Raw genomic sequence first — 25,390 nt, forward strand, 5'->3', positions numbered from 1 at the left:
GAGCTAAGAGTTGAACTGAGTTTTTCATTATGCTTATGCTGTTTTTTTTCCCCATTAAAAGACAAACTTTTGTTTACACCTTATTTCTGAGCTGCACAAAAGCCCAGATCAACACAAGTATTTAGGCTCCTAATTTCCCTTGAATTCAATGAGACAAGATGGGTGAAGTAATATCTTTTAGTAGGCCAACTTCTGTTGGTGAAAGAGACTTGAAAGGCCATGTCTACACTACCACTTATGTTGGCAAAACTTATGTCATTTTAACACCCCTCTGAGCGACATAAGTTTCGGCAGCATAAGTGGTAGTGTGCACAGCACTGCCTATGTTGGCATATAGCTAGTGCCTCTCGATGGGGGGGCAGAGACGGCTACACAAGAGATCTTACAGTGGCACAGTTGCATCAGTACAGCTGTGCCGCTGTAAGGTCTCTAGTATAGACATAGCCTTTCTCAGAGCTCTTCTTCAGGCCTGAAGAAGCTTGTCTCTTTCACCAACAGAAGTTGGTCCAATAAAATATATGACTTCACCCACCCTGTCTCTCATATCCTGGGACCAACATGATTATGTCACCTTAGCAAATACTGATTTCAATAAAAGTTAGGAGCATATCTGGACAAAGAACTGAATCTAAACAAGAGAGGGGGGGAAGAAAATCCCTCATTGTTTGGATAGCCATCTGGTTCCCAAGTATTCTTTATCACAGAGGTGGTCAAACTACGGCAGCCCGCGGGACCCTCCTGCCCAGCCCCTGAGCTCCTGGCTTGGGAGGCTAGCCCCCAGCCTCTCCTCTGCTGTTCCCCCTCCCCCGCAGCCTCAGCTCACTACGCCACCAGCGCAATGCTCTGGACAGCGGGGCTGCAAGCTCTTGCCGGGCAGCGCAGCTGCAGAACCATGGTCTGACCAGGTGCTCTGTGCTGCACGGTGGAGTGGCTGGCTCCAGCTGGGCGGCGCGGCTGCCTGTCCTGATGCTCTGGGTGGCGCAGCTGTAGCACTGCCAGCCACTGGTGCTCCAGACAGCATGGTAACGGGGCAGGGAGGGTTGGATAGAGGGCAGGGGAGTTCGGGGTGATGGTCGGGGTGATTAGAGGGCAGGGAACAGAGGGGGTTGAATGGGTGCAGGAGTCCCGGGGGGCAGTTAGGAAGGAGAGGAGGGGTTGGATGGGGCTGCGGAGGGGTCAGGGGACAGGGAGGGGTGGATGGGGCAAGGGTCCCAGGGGGGCTGTCAAGGGACAGGGAACGGGGGGTTGGATAGGGCAGGAGTCCCGGGGGGAGGGCCGTTAGGGGGCGAGAAGCATGTGGATTGCAGGGGCTGGACCACGCCTGGCTGTTTGGGGAGGCGCACAGCCTCCCCTAACTGGCCCTCCATACAATTTTGGAAACCCCATGTGGCCCTCAGGCCAAAAAGTTTGCCCGCCCCTGCTTTATCACGTGGTGTTGAAAGGATCACATGGAGAGGGGGAGTTAGCTGTGCAGGGCTCTGGAGGAATTACAGTGTACTGACATAATCACTTCTCAGAGGGGTAGCTGTGTTAGTCTGGACCTGACATAATCACTGTGAGTCTGAATCTGCAATGGCATTTGTAACTGAAGAACAGATCCAACAGGTAAGGGAGGAGAGCAAGGAAATACTGCATCCAGCAAGCTGTGTGTGAGAGATACAGGCTGACAGTGCCGTACTTGTGAGAAGGGAACAGATCTCACTAACTAATCCACATTCCTGTCCAGTTTAACCAGCACTTGTGTTTAGCAAAGATTTGCTTTGGGAACATGTTATAGTCTACTCCATTTTGTATACTGTATTATCTGAGCACTTTATTAGGACTATAAGTGACTCCAGAAACGTGGTTTGTCCTACAGAGTTCCTATCTTAAGAGTTCTTTTCTTCTCTCTCTGTCTCTGTCTCTCTCTCTCAACTATCAGCCTTATTCTTGAAGTTGAACTCTGCCTATCAGAGGATAACCTGCTGTTTTTTTTCTTTATAAAGGGGCAACGGTTCAAGTCTGCAATGTCCAGAGAGCTAATTTAATTTCATAAGAGACTGATCAATCACCCCATAGAAATCAGCACCCATTCTCAGTTAAATTTAGAACAAGTACTTTTTCCAACCTCTCAGTAATTTTGTTCTAATCCTGAAACAGAACAAAACTGCATTGTTCATTTTGGTAAAGTCTGTGTTTAGCAGTTACTTAATTTCCTCCTTTGGGGAAGAGAATTTTAAGCCATGAGGACAGTAACAAATGCATATTTCACTTGGTTCCTAGAGCCTGCTGCATGTAGGAGCTGTAATCACTTTTTCCTTGACCACAGCCTGTGAATCTCTTACTGAATTATTTTTTTTTCCAGTAGAAATCTCTCTTTTAAAAAAGCGAGAATACAAACATTACTCATTGAGGAAATTATTAAGATGAATCCATAAAAAACTTGTATAATGAGAGGCTGGTTTGTGTGGGATTGGAGGGTCAGGCAATAATGCCGATTATTAGATGCACATTAAAAGAGGTCCATGATACGAAGTACAGTGTATGAAAAATGCACCTTGCTCTACTGCATCTCTACTAGCAGAGAGGATCGCCAAGGATGTAAGTCTGATCTAGCATCTGGATGCAGAGCCCAAGAAAAGGTGCATAACACCAAACTGAAGAAGACTGACAGACAGGAATATTGAATATAACTGCTGTCTCTTAAGTGTACCATAGAATGCCAGCCACTCTGTCCCCATCTGAACTCTAGTGCTCTCTTCTAGTTCCATGAAGATGGTTTCCTTGTTTTGGAAGAATTTTTCACCACAGAAGAATGTGATGCCATGAAGGAGCAAATGCATAAGATTATAGCCAAGATGGATGTGCCACCCCACTGCCGTACAGAGTTCTCCACCAACGAAGAGGAACAGCTCCAGGCACAGGTACAGATAGGTGCTTCAGATAGAGGCGAGAAGGGGCAATCTAAATCTCAAATTACTCCTGAGGTGGCTAGCAAAGGGCTAGTTTGTAACACTAGGCAGTTCAGGGAAAAGGGTTTTGTTCTTGCAAGGAGGCATGTCTGAGCAGGAGGCTGAGAGCTAGGTACTGCTGAACTGCAATCTTGCCTCTGATGAGCACCCTCTCTGCTGCCTTGGGCAACATTTTGTTAGTGGTCTCAGGAAAGGCCAAGAGAGGAATGGGTCACAGAGGCTGAACGTGAAGAGTCCCTGCAGAAAAGGGCTGAATGTGTGAAAGCCTCTATTGTGACTACCTATACTATACTGGTTCCATGGATAAAGAATATCTCAGTCTCCAGGGCTGTCAAATCAAGACTTCTCACAAACCAAAACCCTTCTGTTCACCCTATATTGGGTGTCTGCAAAGGGCAAGCTGGAACCCAAGAAGTTTAGCACAGTTAAAAGCCTCTCTCTGAACTACTGATGTCTTTATTCTACTTTATTCTTCCTGCTCTCTTGCTGGGGAGAAGATGCAGGAAAGTACTAGCTCCTTGTTGGAAGTGTTCAAGATATAGTCTCTAGGATATTACCATTGCTGGGTCTCTCTTGTCTCTGACAGGGCAGTGCGGATTATTTTCTAACCAGTGGAGACAAGATCAGATTCTTCTTTGAGAAAGGAGTTTTTGATGAGAAAGGTAAAAGTTATCTACCATCGGCTGTAATGGGCTTGGGGTGGATGGGGAGAAATGTAAGCAATCTGCTAGTGAGCCAGGAACTTTCTTAAAGGGACAAGGTGGCTGAATGACTATTTGGGAGAGAGGGGAGTTCTAGGCGCTTTTGTTTACTCTTTGTTTTGTTGCATCCTCTTTAATTCAGCACTTTGTTTCTTAGGTGACTTTCTTGTTCCAAAGGAGAAATCTATAAACAAGATTGGCCACGGTATGTCTGAGCTGTGATGCTTTTGGAGAGAAAATATGGGGTGTATTTTCCAGAACTAAGCATTCCTTCAGACTTGGCTATGGTGAATAATGCCAGCACATTACAAAGAAACTGCTCTCCTGAGTTAATGTTCTAGCTAAACACGGACTCTGCCCATTGTATTAAAACAAGAGACGTAGATTTAAATTCTCTTGCCTTGACTACAGCCTCCTCCTCTCTGTTCTATTGCTTTTGCCATGTCCCAGTCCACTGAACATTATTGCAAAAATCCTCCTCTCCTCCCATTGTGGCCACACGAATCCCTTCTTTGCAACCTTGCTCTGTCTCTTCCCTCACCAGCATCAGGTTCAAGTTCCTTAGATTTAACTCTAAGCCTCTGCTCAGCTTCACCCTGCTCACATACCAGTTTGCTTCTTCCTGTGCCCCCTTTGAATCCTTCCACTCTCGTATTTGTGCTTCCTTCTGTGTTACCCCATGCTAGGAAACCTCCCTGTCCTTTGCCAAAAGGCCTCTCATTTCCCATTTAAATCTCTTTTCAAAAGCCACTTGTTCTACAAGGCTTTTATAGTTTTTAAAAAGAATCATTGACCTATAATGGCTGAAGTTCAAACTTCTGTCTCTGTTATGCAATGGATTGTTTGAGCTGTATTGTTTGTGTCCAATCTAGGTTGTTAAGATCCTTAGGACAGACTATCTTCTCTGTTCTGAGCACACTGCTAGCGCTTAACAAGCTGACATTGCCAGCAGCTTCTCATTCTTACAGGTTTCCAATGTGTCCTATTTCCCCTCTTCCAGCTGCTAAAGAACTAGCTGTATCCCTTTTGTTTTCAAACAATACCTAGAGAAAACATAACAGGGTTCAGCATTTTTATCTCACAAACGCAGGAACCTTGCCTAGATCTTTCTCCATTAAAACTTGAAAATCCAGTATCTGATCTCACACTCCTGCAGTCTCTATAGGGAAAACAATGTCCCCAAAAAAAAACAACTCCTCTTCCCACCCTTTCTTTGTCCTCTGCTGTACTGCAAGTGCTCCTTCAAGAGGAAACGGAAAACACAGATAGCATCCTCCTCACTCGGGCCTAACTGCAATTCCAAGAGAAGGATTCATTTTAACCTATTCTTCTGCAATTTATCCACTTATTTTCTGTCTAGCCACTTTTTTGCTCTGTAGCAGTCTCTGCTGGGTTGAGTAAACTGACTGACTGAACAGCAAATTCTATCCTCTTTAAGAGTGATCCTGAATCCAAAGCATTTGCTTCCAAGTTAAAAACTCTAGGGCAAGTTAAGGCATTCAAAGAGCACTGAATTTGTGCTCCCCCAGTTCTTAATTTTACATATGATAAAAATTTGATGTCCCATGTTTCATCTCTACAGAATTTTCTCATCATGCTGTATTAAAATTCTAAGAACCGTAGTACTTTGAAGGACACGTTCAGATAATTGACTGAGCTTGTGAGGCCCAATGCTCACCTTGATGGCATTTCTGTCCTTCTGTAATGTGACAACTTTTGAATGCAACAACTGATCAATTCCAAAGTTTCCAGGAACATTCTAGGCTTTCACTGCCAGAACCCTTCTGATTTGGAGGACAATCGGAAAACTGAAAAGGGAAAAATGCATACGTGGAGCCCCTGCCATCTCTTTAGCATAATTACAACTTCAAGCACTTCTGGTATTGTCTATAGATCAAACAATGGATTGTTGGCACCCACTAACGCCTTCTGCTACAACAAGTCTGTTTCATCTGTCACTGTGCCCATTCTCCCTATAGTTCAACATGTTGGCAACCTGACAGACTTCTCTCCCAGACAAATAATAATGTGTGGAGGGAAAGGGGAGCAAGAACACAGTGCCTGGCATGGAAGGAATAATGGGGGATCCTGGTATAGAGGGCTCAGAGAACCCCTGCTGGAGAGAAAATTGGGGGATCCTCATATGAAAGGAAGGGGAGATAGAGGGCTCACAGCCCCTGCCATGGGTGGGAGGAGTGGGGGGCATACAACCCCTCGTGTGGGAGATTGGGGGGCCCTGGTGTGGAGGGGAAGGCGGGAATTAGAGCGCACAGAGCCACTGGCATGGTGTAAGTGGGAATGGGGTTGCAAAAATAACTGATGGCATGCAGGGAGAATGGAGGACGCTGGTATAGGAGGAGGAGGGAAATGGAGGCCACTCAGAAACCCTGGCAGGAAGGAGATTGGAGGGGTGTTGCAGGGAGGGCCTGAAATAGAAGGGGATGGGAGAGCATCACACAAGGAGCTTGCAGGTGGAATGGAGAGATGCCTGGAGCATGCACTGAGTTCAGCCTATAGAAGCAACAAATTGTGCAACCCCTTATTAGTATTTATCTATCTTAGGGTTGTGTATAATGCTCCCCATTGTAATATCTAAGCTCTTAGTATCTGGAGCTCTGAATAATCTATTTGGTTTTCCTTCAGAACATACCCCAGAAATCTCTTCCAAGCTATTTTTTTGGTCATAGACCATTATTTTCATATAGCCGCAGTTTGTCGTAAAGGAGACTGATTATATCTTTGTCCTCTAAAGAAATTCGTTATATGATTTGCAAATGTCAACAGCACTTGTGTGATCTCCATCTGATGAAACATTTTGCCTAGTTTACAATCCATACAAAAAGCTTGAAACAAAAGGAATTTGTCTAACCCAGACCTTTTAGCAAAAGGAACAGGGCAGACATGATAATGGGCACTGTGCACACTAAACTGATTCCTGAGAGGGATGCAGTTTGAGCCTGATAGACTGCAGACTTCCCCTTCAGAATGTAATACCCATCATTGTGTTTCCTCAGAGTTTAAAGGGTCCCTTCTGGAAAGGAGTTCTAGAATTTTCACTAAGTAACAACTTCTTTCCCTCAGCTTTGCATGCTTACGATCCCATCTTCAAGCAAATCACTCACTCCTCCAAAGTTCAGGTGAGCAATAGCTTAAGTCACTTGAAAGAACTCTGTGATCGTTTAGTTTCAAAACTGTATGCTCAGAAGGATGAGCCCTCTCCTCATGAAAGGATTTATAAAAATTCTCAGCAAGCATTTGCTAAATTCTGACCAGAGAACGGAAGTGTTATAACTTTGGGATGTTCCACAGGAGTTGGGAAGAAAACTGGGCCTTGAGAAACCAGTGATTGTCCAGAGTATGTATATCTTTAAGGTACAGTGACTCCAATCTCCTATTTACTCGTGAAAGAAGCCATTTTAATATTTTCCAGTTTAACATTCTCCTCTTCTTTCTATTTTTCCTCTTCCAGCAACCTGGCATTGGTGGTGAAGGTAAAATTCATACTACATCTGTACTAGGCTGCAGATATTATGTACCGATACCAAGGTTTGGAGGAAGGGAATTCAAGTAACAAACTGGTCACTCAGTGAGATTTTTCAAAGCTGCCTAAAGGTTTGGATGCCCTGTTCCCGTTAGAAATTACTGGGAATGGGGTGTGAAAATCTCACCCAGGGTTCCTTTCTGTTTCTGTATGGGCAGGTAAAGGGCTAACTTATATCCACACTAGGTTGAAAGGTGACCCAATCCCATGTGTTATGATTGGAGCAGGGGCCGACTCTCACTACACGCTTGAGATTCCCAAAGTAGTAAGATGTCAGGGAAATGGGAAAGGACAAGTGATTGGCGGAAAGGACAAGTGATTGGGGGAATTTCCTAACTGTATGTCAAGTTTCCTTGTCTTTCAAGGATTGCTGTAAACCAAAAGTAATTCTCACATGCCTCAAATGTGACTTGGAATAAGTTATCCTTGCTGTACTCCCCCTAGAATAAATGGGACATGAGCTGAGAATTTATTGGGAAGGGGACAGTATCAGTCTCTCCCCACACACTATCAATAGATATACTCACCAGCCCCCACCTCTACAGAGGTGAGATTCTCCAGGTGATGGTGTTTGTCTGTCTGTGGAGGCTGGTGGTGGTAGCATGCACGCAGACAGTGAACTTCTGCAGCGCTGTCAGGAGCATGCATACTCACTGTTGTCACTTCTAGGTGCATTCATACTGCAGTCAAAAGAGGGCAGAGAAAGGAAAGGCAGGAAAGCCCCATAGACCTTTCATTACTCTTAATTCAACAGTCTTTAAAATGTAAGGTAACCAGGTGTCTGTTGGTTTCAGTGAGACCACACCAGGACGCCTCATTTCTGTACACAGAGCCGCTGGGCAGGGTTCTGGGCCTCTGGATAGCTCTGGAGAACACCACCCAGGAGAACGGCTGTCTATGGTTCATCCCTGGCTCTCACACCAGTAAGATTCATATTATTCTGCCATACACTGAAATGCACCCTTGTCTCCTGGTTACGGGTGGAAAGTAGCACAGATTGTACTGTGTCCTCTGAATCATACAGTGGTTACATGGCCGCATCCAGCTAGTGGAGACACCATCATGCTTTAGGGAACCTTTGTTTAAAGCAACATCATTCCCTTGGTACTTTTAGGGTCCAAATTCATAATCCCACTTTTAGCAGCCTAGCTCAAATGACTCATTTCCTTTGCTGCTGGTCACTAGACCAAGGATCTGTGATTTTAATCCAAAAACATTCCTGGAAATCAAAACTTGACATTATTTCTGACTCTGACACCAAATGCCCAAGTTTAATGCTGTACTATACCCATACAATCTGCTTAAAGTACAGAGATAGTGGTATCCACAATCTTATTGATTTTTTACTTATTAAATCCAGACCTTGCAATATTAGGATCCACTGTTGGTGTTCCTGAAATCCTTTCAATTTAGTATTACTGAGTAACTTCCTTCAGCAAGTATCTGACCCTTCCTTGTTCAACAAGATTTGAGTCTTTTACAACTATTCTTTGATCCTTCCAAAGAGTGTCTTCTTTGCAGTGCTACAGACCCTTACTTCATTCCAGAGCTTCCTACAGCAGCTTTGAAAATGCTTCTCCACCCTGAGCTGGGCTGGAAGGAGCAGTTTCTCCAGGTTCCCTCAGGTTAGGGATAAGCACAGTGAAACCACTTTGCTCATTTTTGTTTCTTTAATAAAACTTTGATGCTGCACTATATTATTTATATTGACACCCCCATCGCCCAGCTTTAAACACAGATCCCTTCAGGATATATACCCATTAACCCTTTCTGTTGTCCTGGGTCAAGACTAAGAATATTGCTACCCCAGCTTGCTCTGTGTAAGGGGAGGAAGAATAAAAACCTTGCACTTACACACCCCCACACTGGTCTAAAATTCAGCAAACATGGAAAACAAGAATGAACTGGATAGCGTCCAAGAGATCAGAGAGCGACCAGTGGACTATGGCAACACATAGATCAGGCCAAATCAAAATAAAATGTGTGTATCCTCTTTTTCTCGAGGAATGGAAGTTGCCATGGGCCTCTAACTATTGGTGCACATTTTACATTTAGTATATTTTGTATATGTCTAGCATGGGGACTAATTAGCTCCAGGGGAACTGTTTATCCATTTCATCTCAAACTTTAATGTGCCTTAAAACAGGTACGATCCTCAGGTCTCTCTTAAAAATAAATTAATTAAAAAAAAAAATCAAGCAAAAGACATTCTTCCCTGAGAAATCATAAAGCTTTGCACTTTGTTGTAATCACAATTTGTGCCTAAACTCAGCATATGGCTCTGTAGCTGCAGTTAAACATCTGTACTGTTACAGAAAGGAGAACAGTGCCAAAGATGTGTTTTGCGTGAGTGGAGGACTCTGCTCAGAAAGCACTGCATGTTTTTGCAGATAAGGGTAGCACTTGTTAATGTGCCAGGGCACAGATGAGAAAAGCAGACAAAAGGCAGTGTGAGTTTCTGTACCACCAGGTAAACCTTAATCTTTTCCCAATGAAAAGAGAAAATGAGCAAGGAAAGAATTTTCATTAATGAAACGATGGAGGGTATAGATAATGTAATGAGGGGTTTAAGTTGTCCAGTCAGTGCAGAAGCTATGATTGGCATATGTAGAGATTATTAAGCACAAAATAATATTACGCTGAGCTTTGTTAAAGTAATAAGCAACTATTATAATTGATGCAAGATTGTTAAACTAATTAGGTGCAGGTGCCCAAGAATCTTGGACAGTAGGTGCAAAATGCATAGGAAAGGAAAAGTAGGGTTCATCATGAAATAAAGACATTTAAAGAGTTTCCTGTGCATGAGAAACAGGGTATAAATATAAGGAGAAGTGAGTTAATGCTTTGGAACAGAGCGAAGATGTCCTTTCTGCAAAGCATTATTTCCAGACTGGTAAAGTATTAACTCTTTCCTTTTTGTATTGTGCTGATTAATCTTTGATTATTAAACTTGATCAAGTTTTTGTTATTTGATGGATTAAATAGTCTAAAATTGAATCTTAACACAGGGGTTTATTTACTGCCCGGTTAAATGATTAATAAAAAAAAAAAAAAGTTTTGTCTACTGTGGGATTGCAGATGGCATCACACGTAGAATGGTCCGAGCCCCACCAGGAACCATACCATGCACACAGTTCATCGGCTCTGAGCGGACTCATCAAGATAGCCAGTTTATTCCTGTGCCCATCCGCAAAGGTAAAGCTTCATCTGTAGAACCAGTGAAAATGCAAAAGATAGACACAGTGACACATGTTCAGTTTAAACCACAGGCCCAGAGGGAATGCAATGATGTATTGCCAATGCAGGCCTGATGCCCCAGCTGCTGCCAAAGGGTTATGTAAAGAGTCCACAATGAAATAAATGGATCTTGTAGAACCAAAGCAACAGTATGATATGTTCCTGGAGTTTTCCCAAACAAATTCTTACCATAGGAATCAATGGGCTGACTTTTGTCTCGTTATCATGACAAACCTTTCAAAGACAGCACCAGCTCCTCTTGTATGTCACAGAGGAAGGAGATGTTCAAAAGGAAAGACAGATGTGTGTTTATTTCAAACAGGTGGCCTCATTCTTATCCATGGAGAAGTTGTCCATAAGAGTGAGCTGAACAGCTCAGAGTGGTCCCGCCATGTGTACACTTTTCATCTGATGGAGGCCAAAGACACCAGCTGGAGCAAAGAGAACTGGTATACAGAGATCATTCAGTAGCAAAAACAAACAAAAAGAAAACCAAACCTGCTGGAAACTGGAGGCTTTTTAAAGCTGTAACCATTTAAGAAGCTTTTTTTCACCCAGCAACCCCAGCTCTTACCCCATTTTTGTGTTACACCTACAGGGTGATACACACAACTAGGTTCCCTCTACATGGCTCAGAACTGTGCTAGCTGCAGCTTTGAACACCAGTGTCAATAGTAGTTTCCCAGGACAATTTCCCTGGCCTGTGTAGCAAAGGATTGTTTTCCTGCTAGCCATATTAGAACAGCGCTGTAAGGTCCTCCAGCAAAGGTGCAGCAGAGAGCCTTACAACCATTCATTAAACTCATAGTATTTCTCTCTCCTGGAGGGATGTTAATTCCCTACTGCCACAGAACAGGATCAGCTTGATTCCTGCCACATACAGAGACTGTCTCTTTGTGCACGTCTTCCCTCAGTAATAGAGTTGCAGAATGACAGGCAAGGCTCTCCTGGAGGCCAGCATGGGAGAACAATCCCTTTTAAGAAAGTACCATAAACAATGAAGAATATGATCCTCCCAGCTTAAACTGAAGCTTTCATAATGATTATACTGATGAAAGCATAAAATGCATACATCTGACAGAGGTTAAATGATTTACTCAGGGTCATACATGGTATCTGTAGCACAGTTGGGAATAGAACCAAGGTTCTGGTCCTGTGTTTTGATCACAAAACCCATTCTCCTTACAGAAGTATACAACCTATGTCTGAAGCTCCCTCTGGGTACAGAGTTAGATTAGAAGAAAGTAATTAAACGCACTGGGGAAAGAGGTGAAATGCACTGGGGAAAGAGTAAAAGGTATGAATGCAGGTGGAAAACCAAGATGTGAATCTCTGCTTAGGGACGTTAAGAGTTTTGTAGCAAGAGATTGGACATACTGGATTGGATCTGAGGAAGTACCTGTTAAAGGCTTCCCATCAGAACTGTTCATTTCTGCATCAGTGGTACCTAAGCCAGAACGGATTCTGTGTCAGGTAGACCTGGGACTGATTCTGGAATTCAGTTTTTACTTAAGTGTTTTCTCTTCTCTTTTCAGGCTTCAGCCAACTCCTGAATTGCCTTTTCCACCTCTCTACACCTAAAGCTAACATTAGCCATTGGAGTCAAATGGTTGATCACTGAGTAGACTCCATTCATCTTTCTCAGCCATCTGCTGCTGTTCTCTTCAGATACAACTTCACCCACTGCTCTCATCTCCCAATATTCGTGTGTCCTCTGCCCAGGAGTAGCTTCAGCCGGTGTGCATGACAGAAGAATCTTCATCCACACCTGTCCAGCGCTGGCCTGACTCAGAGCATCTGTGTTACGTGTACCCTACTCATAGTGAGAACAGTCACCTAAAAACTCCTTTTGATGGGGAAATCTCTTTAGTCATATGAACTCACTATGAAGTGGCCACTGTACCTCAATTGTGGGACCCGCTGAGAGGCACCTCCTTTTCAGGATACTCAAAATCTCAGTATTTTCCCCTTGTACAACCCAAGCCAGGAAAATTTCTATTATGTTTATTCCATCTCTGTTGTATTACCCTCAGGTGTACAGAGTCTTTTGGAGGTTATGTAGAGGGGTTTGTTGTACCACAAAAAAGTTAAAACCTACCCTGCTGAAACAGCAATAGAGTAAAAGAAAAGTCTAGAATGGGCAGACCAAAGCAGGGAGCCTAAATTTCTTATTTTTCCTGTTAAAATGCTAAGTAAGAGTTACTGGGGAGTGGTATGTGAGGAGATAAGACAATCCCTAGACTTGTAAACCTTTGCTGCATACATTTTCAAGGAGAACTGAGTGACTTTTGATGCCTATTGAAGTTAATGAGAGGTGGGAATATCAAGAATAAAAATAATACAAACATAATTTCTCTGTCTGAAGATGACAGTCCCTGAAACCTCCAAAAAAGTGTTAGACTACAACACATAAGGGTAAAGACATACAGTGATTATGCTTTTAACTCCCAGCATGCAGAACAGATGCTAGCAAAGAGCACATAACTTCACCCTTCTAGGAAGTATCATTGATGTAATGCAGCCCACATATCTGAATATTCTAAATAACCTCATTTAAATAAAGTGACAAAGTCCATTTTATGTTCCTATGTACCTTTCTATTACTATCACTGAATAGTCAAACTTTAACTTTTTTCAGCAAATCTATGAAGAGTTATTAAATGCAGAGAGACAGGACTTTTCTTCACAGTTTCAGTGGAATATATTTTTTTTAACAAATAATGAAGGATTTACGTGGTTTTTTTTTTTTAATATATACAGAGAGAACAGCTACTCTTTGAAGTATCCATACATAAGACTGGAAATATGCTTCATAAATTTTCACATCACCAGTATATTATTTAATTGACACACCCACAAAAGCCAACTTCCCAGCTCTTTACAGGGATGCTCAAGTAATTTAGTTCACAGTTATTGAATTCACTGTGACAGGGAACAAGAATACTTCACACTTATCCAGTACTTTCCCACCACAGATCTGAATGCTTTACAGAAACTAAATAATGAATCTTTACAACACCCCTAGGAGGTATTATTCTAGTTTTACAGATGGGTAAACTGAGGCACAAAGCAGGAGTAGGTCTGATTGTGGAGCCCTTACTCATGGGAGCAGTCCCAATTACTTGAGTAAGTGCTCACTAACATGTACAAGGGCTTCACCATTTAGTTCTAAATGACTTACCCCAGATCACATAGCAGTTTTGGGAACAAAACCCCCGGAGTCCTGATTCTCATGCTCTACCCTCTAAACAACATTCCCTCCTAGTTATTATCCTCTGAATGCGTAATATCAGTTTTATATTTTAAAGCTGAGCTATCAAACATTGAGACAATATAAGCAACATGCAGACTAGAGGAAGGGGGGATTGGAAGGTGGATAAAACTGGTGGCAACATTACAAATGGGATTAGGTAGGCAGCAGGAGCTCTAGAAACATATATGCAAATATAACAAAAACAGGAAAAAAGATTGAGTAGCAGTAGTAAGTTTTATTAATAATTAGTCTCCATGGGTGAATTTTGTGTTCAGAGAAATTGCAAGAGCATGTATTGTTGATCAGTTTAAACCCTTAATATCAAGGGTTTTATATATTGCTAAAATTAATGCATAGAGCCCAGCAGCATCTTCAGCATTTCAACTTGATTTAAACGTTTTAAAGTCATCTATAGAAATTAATGTTAAGCCTTTATCTTAAATGAAAACTAGATGTTTTGCTTATTTTAAATAGCACTAGCATTATCATTTCCAGTTGGTGAAAGCCATCTACCTTAAAAGAGAGAGAGAGAGAGAGACACAGAGACAGCTGTACTTGACTATATGGGGTCCCTATGCAATATATATATCAATGGACTGATATTTAATACACTTGGGAAATAATACACAGAAGAACTTTAGACAGTTTCTAAGAGGTAACTTGAATAGAATAATCTGCCAACAGAACAGACACCCTCAATGGTATTCATAGACTAGATGAAAACAAAATAGTGCAGATGATCTTGCATTGTTGCAGGAGGAATGGACTGAATGACCCAAGACATCTTATTGTTTCAGGCTCTGTATCAGATTAAAGCAGGTTAGAAATGGATTTTTGCGACACATGGCGTCAAGCCTTATTGCTTCATTACTTTTTCTAAGCATGATGCCTACCTCTGGTATTTGTCTCAAATGCCAGTTGCAATGAAGAAATAGATTAAATTCTTGTGTTCATTTATGGTAAAAACGGCTCTTAAGTAATGGCTGGGACTTCGCTGGTGGAACAAGAGTGCCAGTTTTAAACTGAGCAGCTAAAACAGGTTCTGTAGGTCAAACAGGATTTTTTGATGCATCTGAAATCACTGCAGTAGCAGGAATGAGTAGGCTGGGTAGGGATAACAGTGGTAATCTTGCTCAGATTCACCAAGGCTTCTATTAGAAACAAGAGTCAGATCTTTCCTACCTTTTTCAGACCTTGTTTTGATGTCAGTACGCAGGGGACAGAGTAATCTTCGGTTCTGGTGCTTTGTTTTATGGCTTTAGTGTTATATCAACCTTCACCTGAATGCTCTGTTACCAAGTGCAGAACACAGGATGGGTGGTAGCTAAGGCTTTTTCTTAGTTACTGTGGGAAAAAGACTCCACCTTTCTAATTATTTTTTTTAAAGTAGCATTTTCCTGCTAAGAAAGTTGGTTCATCTCTCCTTTCCCTTCTGTGCTCTGTTCAATGTGATTTGAAGACAGATGTAGAAAGAATGTCCTACTCTGTCTCGCTAGAACATGAGAATTACTAAGCTGTGCAACATGTTGGATTCACTGTTGCTAAGGGTCACTGTACTCTTGCACCATCCATCTCTCCAGGGCTGTTTCCTTGGAGCAGTGCCTCACAGCCTATTGCTCTGTTAATCACAGTCATTTTCTGACCATACTTGAAGTCCGAGGAGAGATTCTGTGCTGTGTGTCTCAGGAGGCATGGTCCAGAAAGAGAAGGCCAAGAGGGTTGGAGGAGGGTGGGCAAATGTGATACTCTGTCGGTTGTTCCAGGGGCCAGTGCATCCCAGAATGATTGGAGGTGGTCTGACTCTGCAGCAGAGAATAACCAGAGCACACAATACTCTCTGGCCAATCCTCCTGCTAACACCAATACACTCCCAGTCCCAAACTTGGGGCTGCACAGGATGGTGCTAAGCTGCCTAGTTTGCCCCTATGTTGCTCAAGGGCTGGGGACGGGGTTCTGCCCCAGGGAACCGCTGTGGCCCCTTTACACAGCAGAAATGTCATAAAGATGCTGTAGCAGGGACCAGAATCAACTTCCCTGGACAAGAATTCTTGCAAGCAAATACCCTACCAGGTACTCCATGGGAGGGTGGAAGAGGCAGGATACAAATCAGCTTAATCTGGTCCTAATGGAAGTTTTGCATGCTAATGAGAGAGGATTCCTAGAAGTAGAGATGTTTCAAAGGATTAAATATACAAAAATGGAAGGTTTTTTGGCTATAAACAGTGAATTGTTTCAATTGTACTGAGTTATGATCCTAATTAAAGGGGCAGTAGCAGGTAGTTTTGCTCCTGAATTTACATTTTAATAGAAATGCTTTCATGGATGATTTTTAATGAAAACCATTTGTCCAGATTTAAATGTCCCCCCTCAACCCTCCTAATGATTTACAAACCAAACACTGCAGCCTGTACTAGTGCATATATGAAAACCAGAACATTACTTATTATAAACAGCTGTGAAACTGACTTCAGTGATTTTCTTTGTTCAATCTGAGAGAAATGCAAGAAGTAAATCAAACTGTATGAGTAGCAGAGAAGCACACTGGATTGTTAAAATACTTTGTTTTAATAATCTAAATGTGTTATGAGTAATACAGGAAAGGATTTTAAATGAGTTTTAACCTAATCTCTCTTTAAAATTGTATCTGGAAATGGGACTCTTTTCAATGGAGATTAATTTTTTAATGTAGCTTTAAAAAAAAAATCACATATAAAGCAAGTTTTGTTCAATGTAATTTCAAGAGATCAAGAGCATGAAAAAGGTAGAACTTGGTTTATTCCAGAGAACTGGCAAGTAAATCAAAATTTTAGCCACAAAGGCTATTGTTTTCACCCTGCAATCCTATCTATCCATGCTCTTCCAATAAACTAAGTTTGACATTCTCTGTATTTGAAATTACTTTAAACAGAATAAGCATTAGTACTGTTTTCACTCTAGTTGGCAGAGGTCTTCTAATTTTGTAAGAGGAAATGAGAGATGACGTGGCAGTCTTCATACAATTTGATCCTATGCTGCAGGTGGTGCAAACCCTCACTGCAACAGCATGCTTTTATTGAAAGAGGGAGAATTCACATGGACAATAATACAAGATACCAGGACTCAACCCGGTGGCATGCCAATACAGTGCACAAGCTTTGTAGGAGCCTGCGCTGGTGAACAGAGAGACAAGGTGGGTGAGGTAATATCATTTATTGGACCAACTTCTGTTGGTGAGATAGACAAGCTTTGGAGCTACATGGAGCTCTTCTTGAGGTCACCAGAAGAAGAGCTCTGTGTAGCTCAAAAGTTTGTCTCTCTCACCAACAGAAGTTGGTCCAATAAATGTTACCTCACCCACCTTGTCTCACTAACATCCTGGGAACCAATATGGCTACACCACCACTACATACATCTGGTGAACTGTGTCTATTTCAAACTTCTAAGGTAGCAAAACCAGGAAAATGTAATGACCCCATCTGTTCCCTTCTAGTGAACTCACCTTTCCCACCCCTTCTGCTTCAGTGCATCCAGAAGAGACCTGGAAACAAAATCACTATGACTGTATATCTAATTCAGCATCACCAACTCTACGAATCACAGTATCACGTGGATGGTTTCCTGTTACTCCTCTGAGAGGATGCAACAGTTAGTGCTGCTTTAGCTATTAAATAACAAACAAAAAACAAACAGCAGCCTTTACTTTTATTGTAAATTAAGAGTTGAAGAACTATTTCCTTTCTGTCATTAGCTGTTCTACCCGCTATACCAAATATAGCATTTCGTACCAAACTGGCTCTATTGATCTCTCAGCAGGGATGCATGGCTCATTACCACCCCTAGCTAGAAAGGAAGTGTCTGTTCCTGGCAATGTCTCTAAGCCATGAGCAGTATCTGGAGGTAGAGAGGTAAGAGCAGATTGTCTATTTGGGTAGTGTAGGCTTCCAAAAGGGAAATTAAGCTGATGGACCCCAAAATCCAGGCATAGCTGGTGTTCAGGTTCACTCTGCCATCAAAGATCAGAATAAGAGCCACAGCAATGATCTGAGCAAAGATGGCAGTCATAGTCCCTTCAAATGTCTTCTTTGTCCCAGGCCATTTGATTTCCCCTATTGTAGTGCCAAAAATTGAGGCTATTGTGTCTCCCACCCCTACCGCCAGTACCCCGGAGTAGGGAACCAATGCTCCTGCCCCAGATAGGGTACCTTTCGGAGCACAAGGCCTGGGGAACAACCACACTGGCAGGGACATCCCAACAAGTAGGTAAATGTGGGTCAAGATCAGAGGTCCACTATCTCGTTCATCCAAAAAGAGAGTGAGCAAGTGCCTGAGTGTTTGGCCAAATGGCTTGATCCTGAAGTATCGTATGTACTCTAAAAGGATAAACACTACCAGACACAGCACTGCAGCAATGTAGAGAAGCTGGTGGTCATAAATTAGCCCAGGGACGTAAGTAGCCACCACAATGAAGTGAAAGTATTTTCTGGTGATGGTTGAAGCTTGGTGCTTTTTAGATTCAGATGATCTCTTGGAATTCTGGTAAAGAACCACCATGCACGCAGAGGCAGCCAACAGGGTCCAGTACACAAGGAGGTAAATTCTTGTCTGTGTCTGAACCAGAAACCGGAGCAACCAGAGCAAGGGATTCCTTTGGATCAGATGGTAAAGCCAAGGCATGAGGACCCCCAGTCCCAGCACTGCTGTCATCATGTGGAAAAACATAGAGGATGTCCAGGTTCCTGAATCCATGAAGAAGAAGAGAGCAGTGAAGAAAATCCCCAGAAGGACCACCCCAGCCACGGCCACTAGAAGGACGAAGTCTACAGGATCCGTTCTGCCCTCTGTCACATTCAGTGAGCGTTTAATGAGCTGTTTGAGGATGAAACTTATACCCCCAAGGACTAGTAATGCTTCCCCAGGAGTAAAACATCGAGGCAACAGATAGAGCAAGATCATACTGAGGTAGACAAAAATAAGCAGCACTTCCAGAATCTCTATCACTTCAGAAACGGTTAAAGAATACTTCATGGTATAGAGGATTATACTGCCAGCAATGCCTGAAAGTATGCAGGTGTTAGTTGGCACAGGCCTTGTGATGCCAACTGCTATTACAGATAGGAAGAGGGCTAGCACCATGCCCGTGGAGGCCACAACTATGCCCAAACGTTCAAAGTACACAATGCCAGCAGCTTTGCATCTCTCCTTCATCACAATCCCCAGGAGTGGGATGACCATACTAGCTGGTAGGAGGCCACTGTTAGCTGTCGTCCGAAATTGGAATACGGCCCCACCCAGTCGGAGTAGACGGTCCCATTTAAATTGGACATAAAAAGCCTGAACAGCAAGAGCGATAGCACACCAGGAATACCGGTCCCAAACTACCATGTGCACACACAACACAATGATGAACACAATCAGGGATTCCAAAAGCACTGGTTTGTTTAACATGGTTCCAGTCAGCGGCATCCTGTGATTTCAGAATCTTTACAACTGTCAGATTCCAAAATTTTCAATACAGTCCTTGGTCCATTAGTAAAAGTTCACTTTCATCCTACTGCAACGCCTATAAAAATAAACAAAATAATAAAATTAAAGAGACTACTAGAATACCTGAGGCCTTCTCCTCATTATTTATTTTCTGAAGCTCAGTTGAAAGCTTTGATTCCTGTCACGAGAAAAATAAAGTCAGGATGGAAATAAGTCAACCAGCATTTTCTACTGCTTTCAAGAATCAGAAAACTCAGCTTGCAATGCCATAGCCAAATCTCACAGTACTTTTATTCACATGCAAATACTAAATACTTCTATTGCAGTGCCAGATTTTTCCTCTCTCTCCTAAAAGTATAGAGGGAATGCTTTATATTCTGCAAGGAGTGTATGCAAGTACTAAATAGCAGCACTCACAAGAACTACACTGGAAAGGGCACTTGGACATCTCTGTAAGTTAGACAACGACAGAAGAGCTTGGTGATGAGTTTGTTACAGAATGAAGTGAAATTAATGCACCCACATGCCATGGTGCTATATAAAATAAATATTAAAGAGATGAAAATATGCATGTTACACAGGCAATCATTTTATTGATAGAACCGACAATACTGTTTCTACCATAAGCAACATCTGATCTTTAAAAACATAAATTAAATTAAAAAACAAAAACAAAAAAAGACAAGGTACAAATTAACTGAAACACAAAACAAATCAGAAGCAAAATTATGTAGAATGGCTACTCGTGTTTTAAAAAAAGGAACTGACACCGTCAACTTGAAAATTGGTCAATTAAAATAAAAAGAGTTAAAGGTCATTTCAGGTCTTCCCCTTGCCTCTAACTCCTTTCTTCTGATTTTCTGTGGATTTACAGTCACATTGTCCTATTTTTAAAAATATTTTCCCTCCAGTGTTGCTGTGTAAACTGTGTAAGGGAAAACTGACGCTACACAAAGCACTGTCATATATATAATATAAACAAACCGAAGAGAGATAGTATTTTCTTTCTCCAAAATCTTTCAAGTTATAGTAATCTTAGCGGTTATTTCTAATTCTGGTAAGTAAAATTATTCAGACATAAATGTGACAAATCTATAGTGTCCCTTTAAAATAGCAATTCTCCAGCATTTTAACCCATCTGACCTTTCTCCCCTGGTTAATTAGAGTATTTAGTAGTACTAAATAACTTGGAATTTCTGTCCAAGCTGATCCTTTCTATTCAGTTATAAGTATTGGCAAAAGATTCCAAACAAATGGAGAAAACTCAAAACTTCAGAGGAAAAAGCCTCTGTGATGGAACAAGACATTAAATACTTCAGACTATTGTGCAAACTTCCACTCATCTTAATGTACATCTGTCCGCCTTTGCCTCAGAGTGTCTCTCCTTCCATCTGCTATTAGTTTTATGACTGACTTTACTTATTGCATCACCATCTTTATCTCACTGTTTGTTCTCTCAAATAAGCAATAAGGCTTACATTATATGAGTGCAAGAGAAAACATCAAAGTCATTAAGAAAAAGAAGTGGTCACATGGGTCTAAACTGGACAGATTCCACTGCTTTTTGGAACTTGGTTGATCTTGGCAGTTCTAGTGGTAGCTAGGGACCAAATACAACATATTTCTGTCTACAAAGGGACTACACAGTGTCCACTGTACCTTTGTATTAAAGCTGCTTAATAAATTGTTTGTTTGTTTCTAAGAGAAGAACTGCTGGGCTACGTTTGTTACAGGGGGACAGCTAGCATGTACCCTAAAAACACAGCTCAGACTCAACCTGAAAACTGGCCCCAGTGTTCTATTTTACTTTAGAAAATGTTCTGGAGATACAGTTCATACATATTCTCCCAAGTCAGTCTGAGTAAATTTACATTTAGATACTTAAGGAGTGGTTTACGCATCATTACAATTCTGAGGTGAGGCATTTGCTCCTATCCAGCTCATCCTCTCCCTACACTTTGCCTCGGCCTCTTTCCCAATTGCTGAAAGGGAACCCTTCCTAGCCTTCCCTGCCCATTTCACAGCCTTAGCTAGTCAGTCTCTTCTGCATAGATCTGTGCCATTATTAACAAACAAACAAACAAGTTATTTTGTCATTAACAACATACATGGATTTTTCATCCAAGCATTAACAAATCTTATTCATAACCCACAATTGTTACCTTTAAAAGACCTATTTGTGTTTGGCTAATATCTTTCTCTGTGTTTAAGTCTGTTCAGATTCCAAACATGGTAATCACACATTATAAACTCTACTTATATAAGTCTTTCTGTCATTTTTTGGCAGTGAAAGACTTTCCAATACTTCATTTCTCCATGTCACTAGCGTTAGGAGATCTATCGTGCATTTGGCTGCTAGTAGCAAATGTGTTCTCAATAGGGCCTTTCCTGACTCAATAGCCTCCTTTGGTCTGTAACCTAATAGAATCACTATAGGTTCTGTGGGTAGCCTAACTTTAGTTATTTTGAAAATTCTATATGCTACTTTCCTCCAAAATACCATTATTTTACGGCAGGGGTCAGCAACGTTCGGCACACGGCTCGCCAGGGTAAGCACCCTGGCGGGCCGGGCCAGTTTTATTTACCTGCTGACGCAGCAGGTTCGGCCATAGTAGTAGTTTCCCTTAGTGGTTACATCAAGTAGTTGAGGTTTTTGCTTTTCTATTTCTACTGTTCCAAAGGAATATCTGTTTTTAGATCCTTCTCCCATTTTTCCATAAAGGTAGGCTTATCTCCTAGAGCCATCAGTAACATTTTGTTATACCATGTGAAGATCAGGCCCTTTAAAGTGGTAATTCATGTTTCTCCCTCTTTAACAATTTCCTAAAATGGGCTTCCTGCATGGGATATGCTATAATGGCTGCAAATAAGTCAAGACTGATCTATTGATATTCCTCTTGAGTTCTTTGATGGTATTAATTTCCATATTTTTATTATGGAATAGCTGACCAAGGGTTGACCTTTTCACTCCCATACATTATACACTGGATTAGATAACCTGAGTTGAAACTCTAGATTGTTTCTGAGGAGTTTAAGCAGGGAGGGGAAAGGAGTGTCTTCTTTTCTGTATCAAATTCCATATGTGAAGTGTAATTATGACACTTGGATTGTTTCTCTTGTGTTAATTTAAATCTTTTAGGTAACAAAAAAAAAAATCAATGCTCTAAATTTATATTTACAATCCTGTTTTTCCATCTGATTTTCATCTAGTATTTATGGGTGTCACCATGGAACCAGGCTGAAAGTGATCTTAATTGAGCCATCCAATAATATTTTATTACATTTGGTACTGACAATCAATGACCAATAATCTCAATGCTGTAACGAATGAAGCAGCAATGGGCATCCTTGGAAAACACCGTAAGACGACAAAACCTTGGGTCACAAATGAAATACTACAAATGTGTGATATTAGAAGAGAACATAAAGAGACAAGAACAGCACTGAGGGAGCTGATAAATACAGAGCGACTGGCAGAAATATCGAGAAAGGAATTAAAGTGGCCAATGAGATATGGATTGAAAGATAATGCTCTAAAATTGAAAAGTATAGCAATAATAAAAATAGCAAACGAGCCTTCCAGAATGTAAAAGATCTGACGAAGGAAATGGACCAAAGCTAACGCAATTCAAGACAAAGAAGGGAACAGTCTTACAGAAGAAAAGGACATCATCAATAGGTAGACAAATTACTGCTCTGATCTATACAACCAACAGACAAATGGAGATCCTAGTGTCCTAGATAGCCCAGATTCAACAGAGGAGGATGACTTTCCAATAGTGAAGAAGAGCTGTGAAATCACTCAAGAACGGAAAGGCTACAGGTATTGACAACATCCAGGGCCGGATCTAGCAGGTGCGGGGCCCACGCCGGGACGCGAATTGTCTCATGCCCCCTGCCTCTGCCCCGTCCCTGCCCCCTCCCTGCCCCATTGGATCCCTCCCCAATGGACTTCGCGGAGACTCAAGCACTGACACACAATCGTCATGGGTGAAGACAATTGGTTGATTGCTCATCAGTGATGGTGCCCCAACGACCATTGTGGTTATGGAAGTGATGATGTTGATGACTGACAATCCCCCCTTTCAGAGTGGGTTTATGCAGAATTTTGTTCTTAATATTATACATTTAATAATCCTTGTCTGAATTTCCACTAGAGGTTTTTGGAATTTATACAGACAGGGGCTGAAATATGAATTTATTTTTTGGCAACCAAATACATTTTTATTGTTGCTATACAACCAAGCCAAACTAAATGTATTTTTTCCCCAATCCAACAAATCATTTTTCAGTTTTGAAACAATGGGAGGAAAATTAATTTCATAGAGTTGATTGAGGTTAGAAGTAATCTGGGACAATTCTCCTTCACACAGGGCCAATACTGGCTTTGAGCAGCCCACTTCTGTCTGTTTCTAGATATAGAAAATGGGGCAAGGACCTGTCAGTAGGAGTGCAGGGAAACCCCTATATGCAAACCAGAGGCGGAGGAACAGTTAGTGGCCAACATGGACATTTAAGAGCTCCAGCCCCTACAGCAACGACACCTAACTACCGCACCCAAATGGGAAAGTAACCAGTCCTGATGGTGAAGCACCTTGAGAAGGCTGAAATCCCAAGTATGAATTTACATATGTCTGCTATTTTAATACAGCTACAGCGTAATTTGAAAACTACTGACCTGTAGATGTGTAATGAGGGCTATTTTATCATTATCTCCTCTTGCCTCAACTGTTGCCTTTCCCTTCTCTATGATTTCTCCAAATATGATCTCTTCAAACTCCAGAATGCCAGGGCGGGTCCCACTTGCTCACATATGGAACAGACCATGTTATTCTCATACTCAAACATCTTCACATGCTCTTTGCTCATTTCAGGATCCACTTTTTGTTTTAAAGCCCTCCATGGACTTGTCCCTATTTGTCTCATGGGTCCTGCCTCTTTATATTTGTTTCAGTTAGTACAAGCCTCCTGTTCTTTCGTTTAGTTGCACGACTTCTCCTTTATAGTTCCTGACAGCTAGAGCAGATTTAATTTCTCTCTCCACCTCTGATATTCATCTGACTTCACAGCTCAGCTAAAATAGAAAACGTAATTTCATTCTTAGCTACACTACTTAATTTCTTTCTCTCTCCACTATATTCTACTTTGTTATTCAACACCCACTATGGTATTTTGGGACACTATACTGAAGACACTATGGAAGACAGAAGTGTGTTTTGTGTGTTCAATGAAGCGACTAACAGCATAAAAAATAATCCATTCCACCTGGAAGGTGCAGCCACCTGGTATAAAACAAAGTATCACTCAGCTCCCAAGACTCAGCTTTCCCATCTGTTGGAAAGTCCATAGTATGTCTGACTTTTCTCACTGGCTTATATAGGGCTTCACTAGGGCTACATCTTCCCCGCAAAAAGAGGGATGTTCTTTACTCAGGTTTGCTAACTACCTCCGGTTAAAATAGCAGTGAAGGCACCACAGCTCGGACTTTCGCTCGGGTAAGCAGGTCGAGTTCAAGCCTACAAGCGAGTTTGGGGTTGAACTCGAGCTGCTCACCCGAATTAAAATCCAAGTGAGTAGCAAACTACGGGTCAGGGAGAAGACTCGGTGCAGGAGAGACAAAGTGACCCCCTCCCCTTCAGGAGCTTGCACCGTAACAGGCTCACCTCCCCGCTATACTTCTTGTGTTCAGCTTCACCCTTAGGGTGACCAGACAGCAAATGTGAAAAATCAGGACAGGGGGTGAGGGGGTAATAGAAGCCTATATAAGAAAAAGACCCAAAAATCAGGACCGTCCCTATAAAATCAGGACATCTGGTCACCCTATTCACTCCCCACATGGGCCCTTATATAAAACAACACCCCCAACCTGCCCCTGTATCAGACACGCTACCCTACAGCGCACTCCTCTTACCCTTACCCCTGCCACGGAGCCCCGCAGCGCACCTAACCCCTCTCACTCCACGCTAGCCCTACGTTACCCTGGGCTTGGCACCTATAGGACTCTACAGCAACCATCTCGGCTCTTGCATATTCGTGTACAACAGCGCCCCCATAGCCACCTCCACGCTACACTTCCCTTGGCGCCTATATAACTCTATAGGGAACGCTTGTTGGGGTTCTCGCTATGCACCTCCCCTTCTCCCTCACTCACTCACCTCACTGGACGGCGCCATCTTGCGGCCCGTGTCTGTCACGTGATGGGGGACCCGCGGAGGCGAGGGAAGAGCGGGTCCCCGTCACGTGA

At 42.2% G+C, this 25,390-nt stretch overlaps 2 protein-coding genes across 7 annotated transcripts; one reads left to right on the forward strand and one right to left on the reverse strand.

Moving 5' to 3' along the window:
• The first annotated feature begins 1,449 nt into the window (after positions 1 to 1,449).
• PHYHD1 (phytanoyl-CoA dioxygenase domain containing 1) lies at positions 1,450 to 13,010 on the forward strand. 3 transcript variants are annotated; one of them, XM_034793471.1, is made up of 11 exons: positions 1,450 to 1,605; positions 2,745 to 2,903; positions 3,538 to 3,613; positions 3,810 to 3,857; positions 6,734 to 6,789; positions 6,962 to 7,024; positions 7,122 to 7,143; positions 7,988 to 8,116; positions 10,272 to 10,388; positions 10,753 to 10,879; positions 11,966 to 13,010. In XM_034793471.1, the coding sequence occupies exons 1-11, from the start codon at positions 1,573 to 1,575 to the stop codon at positions 12,009 to 12,011; spliced, it is 876 nt and encodes a 291-aa protein (XP_034649362.1). In that variant the 5' UTR covers positions 1,450 to 1,572; the 3' UTR covers positions 12,012 to 13,010. The 3 variants fall into 3 exon arrangements, with proteins under 3 accessions (XP_034649362.1, XP_034649364.1, XP_034649363.1); XM_034793473.1 differs by lacking the exon at positions 10,272 to 10,388; XM_034793472.1 differs by lacking the exon at positions 3,810 to 3,857.
• Positions 13,011 to 17,347: 4,337 nt separating this feature from the next.
• DOLK (dolichol kinase) lies at positions 17,348 to 25,357 on the reverse strand. 4 transcript variants are annotated; one of them, XM_034793459.1, is made up of 3 exons: positions 25,302 to 25,346; positions 23,825 to 24,220; positions 17,348 to 19,222 (listed from the first exon to the last, which is right to left on the reverse strand). In XM_034793459.1, the coding sequence occupies exon 3, from the start codon at positions 19,123 to 19,125 to the stop codon at positions 17,536 to 17,538; it is 1,590 nt and encodes a 529-aa protein (XP_034649350.1). In that variant the 5' UTR covers positions 19,126 to 19,222; positions 23,825 to 24,220; positions 25,302 to 25,346; the 3' UTR covers positions 17,348 to 17,535. The 4 variants fall into 4 exon arrangements, with proteins under 4 accessions (XP_034649350.1, XP_034649348.1, XP_034649349.1 ...); XM_034793457.1 differs by having other exon boundaries at positions 17,348 to 19,324; XM_034793458.1 differs by lacking the exon at positions 23,825 to 24,220 and having other exon boundaries at positions 25,302 to 25,357.
• Positions 25,358 to 25,390: the final 33 nt, after the last annotated feature.

The sequence above is a fragment of the Trachemys scripta genome, chromosome 17, assembly GCF_013100865.1.
Source record: "Trachemys scripta elegans isolate TJP31775 chromosome 17, CAS_Tse_1.0, whole genome shotgun sequence".
NCBI lineage: Eukaryota > Metazoa > Chordata > Testudines > Emydidae > Trachemys > Trachemys scripta.